Genomic DNA, 6,112 nt, shown 5'->3' on the forward strand with positions numbered 1-6,112 from the left:
CTTATATTTATTTTTTTAAATCAGATTCATTTAGTGTTTACAGTATCATAGATAAGAGATGTATTTTAAAAGTTGTCAGTTACAAACTCCTTTTTATTCTTTCCGCGAACAGCCATGAAAGGGAATGTAAATAATAGTATGTGCGCTACATTTTTAAACAGCAGCATAGAGTTTTTATTATAAAGGGGCATAGCTTTCACAACTCTGTACTCAATACTCACTATGCATGTGTACTTTTAAATGAGCTACTCTTTTAATCTTACTTGAGTAGTTTTTATGAGTTATTTTTCTCTACACAAACAAAACATTTTAATAAGTAACAGTACTTTTACTTGACTATTATTTTCCAGTAATCTTTCCACCCCATATTAACACCATGGTGTTCCTAATAAAGTAAGACATAGCCTATATAGGGCATGAGTTGTACAAAATTATTTTATATAAAAATAATGAATCAGGTAACCAAAAAATGCTCATAATACATGTATGACTGAATAAACTTGACATCATTATGTTACACCAATAAAAGCATTACATTTTTATGTGTTTAAAATTACAGTGTTTAAAAATGAATGATTGTTTATCTGAAGGATTTTAAAATGCTGCAGTAAGCTTTGCTGTTTGTAGGTTCCTCAGTTCCCAAAATCAGCATGCTGTGAGTCTTCATATTAGGAACATTTGTAATTATTATTAGATTTTTTTTTTTTTTTGTCAAGTCCAGTGAATTCCACTGCTTCGTGGTACTTGATGAAGCAGTTGCGGCCAGCAGTGAGGCACAGATGGACCTTGCAGACCCTGCAGACCACATATGATCTCATGATATTCCCCTTCCTGCTGCAGTACTTGCAGGTCTGGCGGTTAGTGTAGACAGGGGCATGAAACAGGGACATGTCAAACCGCACATAACTATCTGGATTGTAGCTGCGGTGTCCCCGGACAGGTGTGGGGATGTCAGCAGAAGTGCTGAGGCTGCCTGGAAATGCTGAGCACCTTCGAGGATGTGATGTGACTGACTTCTGGCTGCTGGCTTCCCTGAACACCTGGATCCGAAAATGTTTTAAAGACAGGCCATCCAGAAGACCAATAGCCTTGCAGTCCCGCCTGTAGAAAACCCAGGCATTCGTGAGGCTGACATCAACAGAGTAGGCAAACATGCGCATGAACCACCTCTTTGATTTCATGGGGGTGCGGTAGAGGTGGACCAACATGTCACACTTGTCAATGCCCCCCATGTTGGCATTGTAGCTCTTGATGACAGCAGGGCAGATCACTTGTTCCTTCCTCTTGGTTTCACTGCAGTACCGGTAGACTGAGGACATGGGCTCCACCCCCACGTCTGTTGACAGCAGAGTGACGATCCTGTTGTCCTTCCACCTGAGGGCCAGGATCCCATCGTCACTGGTGACGTAGTCATACATACCACGAGGGACAGCCTTATTCTCCATCTCCTTGATACTTTTGAATGGAGGCTTGCCTATTCTGTTGTCCCCGGCTGTCCCTGTGTACCTGCAGTTCTTGTCCTTGAGGTACCGCACTATCTCCAGGCTGGTGAAGAAGTTGTCAGCAAAGATGGCTGTGGTGGTGGAGGAGGGCATGGTGCTGGCTAGGACGGAGACTATCTGGCTGGTGACACCCATGGCTGTTTGTTCAGGCGTCAGGGGGACACCGTGGGCCTCCAGCGTATTCTTCCCTTGATACAGCACCATGTCATGGATGAAGCCATCCTCAGAAGCCCTGGCAAACAACTTGAATCCCCATTTGTCCGGCTTGTTCTTGATATACTGCCTCAGGTTGCCAGCTGCCTTGCCTTTGTAGGCAACCATGACCTCATCCACAGACTGCTTGGGTGTCTGTGGCTCACTCCTGAAGGCAGCATTCAGGTGACTGAACAGTGGCCGCACCTTGAAGAATCGGTCGATGGTGCCAGCGATCTGGGTGTCGTCGTTGAAATGGACAAGCCTCTTCATCAGCCTGAACCTCTTCGATGACATGATGTTTGCGACTTGAGGGACCCTGGTCTCCATTGCCCAGTAGTCTTCAATGGCAGGCAGCTCAGCAATCCCCATATAGATCAGGATAGCCACAAAGTTCATCATCTCATCTTCAGTGGTGGTGAAGGTGGTGTTGACGTTCTTCTGGGTTGCATATAAGTTGGTCTGGTACTGCTGAAGTACTGAAATGGAGTCTCAATGAAGTCTGGGGGACAGTGCTGGTACTCAGACAGGGTGGGGTTTTCCAGGTCAGCCTTCCTCCAGGTGGTTAGCCTGGCTGCTGACTTCCCCTTCTTAGTTGGACTCTTTGCTTGTGGTGCTGGCTCTTCATCGTCGTCGTCATCATAGTCATCCTCGTCATCTTCAAGCACCTCTACTGCAGGCTGCACACACTTCCTCTTGGCAGAGGGGCCCATATCACTCGGGCCTGGAGTGGGTGGGAGGCAGTCAGGGTCTGCCACATCATCATCTTCCTCCTCAGAGCCCTCATCATCACTGATGCTGGGGATGGCTGGCACAACAGTCTTCCTCTTGCCATAAATGAGCCGAGTAGACAGCTGCATAGAAAAGAGAGTACATTTTTGAGTCAATATCAAGCCCAGTTTTAGTTATTTGTGAAGTAACAGTGAAGTGCAGATCTACTGAAATATAAATAAGAAGAAAAATAGTATTATACGTACTGGTGGTACCACTTATTTTAGCAGTAATAAGTCTCACAGTAAAAATAAGCACCAATACATGGCATTTAACTATAACAAAAACTGTTTCAAGGGCATAAAACCGACATATAAAGTGTAAATATATAATAAGAAGCGCAAAATAGCATTATAAGTACTGGTGGTACCACTTATTATAGCAGTAATAAGGCTCACAGTAACAAAAACACCTATGTATGCCATTTAAGTATTAAAAACTGTTATATGGTCATAAAACTGACCAAAACGACACATATTTCAATATCTATGGCTTGAAAACGTCTATAAATGTGTTACGTTTCCCACTGGATCACTGTATAATGTTATTCAAACCTGTGATAACATCCAATGCACTAGTAAATACTATTGTCCTACGTTATAATGCATTAGTTGTAGAAAAAAATACCCTAGTATGGCTTTCTATACGCATAGGGTGTATGTCTAAACATTTACTTGCGATAATCTTACGTGAACAAATATATGATCAAATATGTTTTTTTCATGCCACCATTTTTCATGCCACAAATGTCACTACTTTCTAGAAATCTATGCAAACAACACCTATCTCAACATGTTGCACAACTATTCAACCATGGAATGTGTGAGTTTCATCAACTTACCATTTTTTTGTTTCGAAGTTATTAGCGTTGATGTGGGAGCAGGTAGTGTCACATAACCTCACTTTCCAAAATCCGGAACCACGCTGAAGTTTGAAATGCTCTGCGCAACTTCTGATTTGTTAGATTCTATCAGTGACGTAGCCTGATCTTCGCTGATTGGCTAGGAGAAATCCAAGCGCTCATACTGCAACACAAACAGGCATGGGGGCATCAGTTTGAATGCTCGATTAAGTTACCAAATATGGTTCCTCGCCCGGTAAAGGTTGAAACTTAATTTTATACTTTAAAGTTGTTGTATTTTCCTAATCAGTATGGGAGCGTCAAGTCTGTGATATTCTGCTTTGACAATGCATTCAAGTCAATCATAAACATTAGACTGTAGCATTGATTTTAATCAAGCTCTAAAAGAAACTGACAGGTTTCTAACTTCCAAAAGCTTCTCAACTATTTACTTTCCTTGTGCACTCTCAAAGCTTCACAAATTTTACACCAACACATGACTAACACTGTTGCATTATTTGGCCACAACAGTTGATAGTGTCTATAATATTCAATGTTTATTTTACCAGTTAGCTATGCATTACCCCGCATATTATACGGCTACTTAAAAGGATAGTTAATCCAAAAAAAAATGATTCTCTCATCATTTACTCACCATTTACATGCCATCCCAGATGTGTATGACTTTCTTTCATCTTTCAATGTTTAAGTATTTTTTTTTTACTATCAATCTCCACTTTCACTTTCTTCTACTTGTGTTTTTGGCAAGGCGGAGAAAAAAATAATAGTCAGGGAGAAAAAATAATAGTAAAAAAGGACCTGTTGGATCTGTTTCACACCCACACCTATCATATTACTTATGAAGATATAGATTTAACCACTGGAGTCATATGGATTACATTTATGCTGCCATTATGTGCTTTTTGGAGCTTCCAAATGTTGGTACACATTCACATGCATTTTATGGAATTGGCTGAAATCGTCTAAAAATAATTGTTTGTGTTCTCAGAAGAAAGAAAGTCATACACATCTGGGATGGCATGAGGGTGAGTAAATATAAGAGAATTTAAATTTTTGGGTGAACTATCCCTTTAAATCAACAGATGGACATGTAGCTATTTAGATCACTCTGTAATGTATTATTATTACTATTATTTTATTTTCAGTTTTACAAAGTTAAGTTTTTTTTTTTGTGTGTGTGTGATCATTTCATTAATCTGAATCCTATAAATTTGGGCCTACTCAGTAAATTATATTATTTCTTAGAATCGTAATCAGAAATAATTTATCATTTATTTGTCACTTGCACCAGTGTGTTGCTCCATAGGTAATAATTTGCATACAAAACACAATGCAAATTATAAAGAAATATCAATGTACTAATGGCCACAATGGCAACTTTTTTTTAAAAAACTTTTTTTAATCTAAAGTCATTGTTCACCAGTATATCATCCGTAACCCATAAAAAGCATTAACTTTATCTTAGATTATCATATACTGGTGAACAATGTCTTTAAATTAAACATTAGCTATGATCCTGTTCACATCAAGGCATCTATTTAATTTGTTCTTCAAAGCCATTGAAAGATTTTCACTTTTGAGGTTCATTCCTGCTGTGCTACAACCAATTAGCCAGATGTGCAGCAGCCTGTTCCTAATAACATTAAGAATCTGAAATGTGACACATATTTTGCTAACCATAACATATTTTAAAAGAAACAATACAAATTGTGTTGTCTTAGTTGTTTTCAAACTAATATTGGACAAGTTAAAGGAAAAGTTCACCAAAAAAAATAATTATTAAAATTATTTACTCACCCTTATGTAGTTCCAAAGTTGTATAAAAATAAAAAATAAATAAAAGATAAAAAATGATGTCATTAAACGTGTCCTGCTATATTTTATGTCATTTATACCGAACACAATTGGTTATGCTGAAACCATAAGTGTTTGGAAGACAAATGGAGATGTTAGGCAGAATGTTAGCCTCAGTCACCATTTACTTTCATAGCACAGTATGTAAAAATATACAATGAAAGTGGATAGTGACTGAGGCTAATACTCTGCCTAACATCTCCTTTTGTGTTCCATAGAAGAAAAAAAGCCATATTGGTTTGGAACGACATGAGGGTCAATGATGACAGAATTGTTATTTTTGGGTGAAGTAGCATCTGGTATTGCAAGATACTAATTACCTTTGTTCCTTTTTCTATAAAGAAGTAAAATATCCAAATGGCATTCATCTATGAAGGTTCCCAGTCATTCGAATCATACTGCCAAGTAAAATGTATTCTGCAGCTTAAGAATGTGTTTATCCATATGTTGAAGGTGTTTCACCACTCATCCAAATGGCTTCATTAGTTGTGTCGTTCTAATGCCCCATGCATAGAAACACTTAGCCTCTCTCTGTGATGTTAGCTGGTTGAGTAGATCATTCTACTGTGGTCAGCAGTGTGGAAAAGAGGCTAATAAATGAGCCAGCTAAAGGAGCCATTGATCCCACACACCACAAAACTTATTTTCACATTAATTACATTAAGCACAGCTTGGCAGTGTGGGAGGGAAACAGCTCACCCTGTCAACATCTTCATCAGCCTCTCACAGGTAAGGGTGTGTTGGTGTGGAACAAACTGGCCTGTTGAGTGTGAGATAGCATGTTGGCAGCCATTAGTTGAGCCTGTATTGTTGTTACCAATAGGGGAAAAATAGCATTAATTTTCTTCATAGAGAATCTAAAACGCCAAAATGTTTAAACCTTTTAAGACTGACCAACAAATACCTCTGAGGTTGTTAAAAGGATAGATCA

The 6,112-nt window shown here is 39.0% G+C and overlaps 1 protein-coding gene across 1 annotated transcript; it reads right to left on the minus strand.

The window, feature by feature from the left end:
• Positions 1 to 668: 668 nt before the first annotated feature.
• LOC127643564 (piggyBac transposable element-derived protein 3-like) lies at positions 669 to 2,096 on the minus strand. Its single transcript, XM_052126348.1, has one exon. The coding sequence runs from the start codon at positions 2,094 to 2,096 to the stop codon at positions 669 to 671; it is 1,428 nt and encodes a 475-aa protein (XP_051982308.1).
• Positions 2,097 to 6,112: the final 4,016 nt, after the last annotated feature.

The sequence above is a fragment of the Xyrauchen texanus genome, chromosome 5 (genome assembly GCF_025860055.1).
Source record: "Xyrauchen texanus isolate HMW12.3.18 chromosome 5, RBS_HiC_50CHRs, whole genome shotgun sequence".
Classification (NCBI taxonomy): Eukaryota; Metazoa; Chordata; class Actinopteri; order Cypriniformes; family Catostomidae; genus Xyrauchen; species Xyrauchen texanus.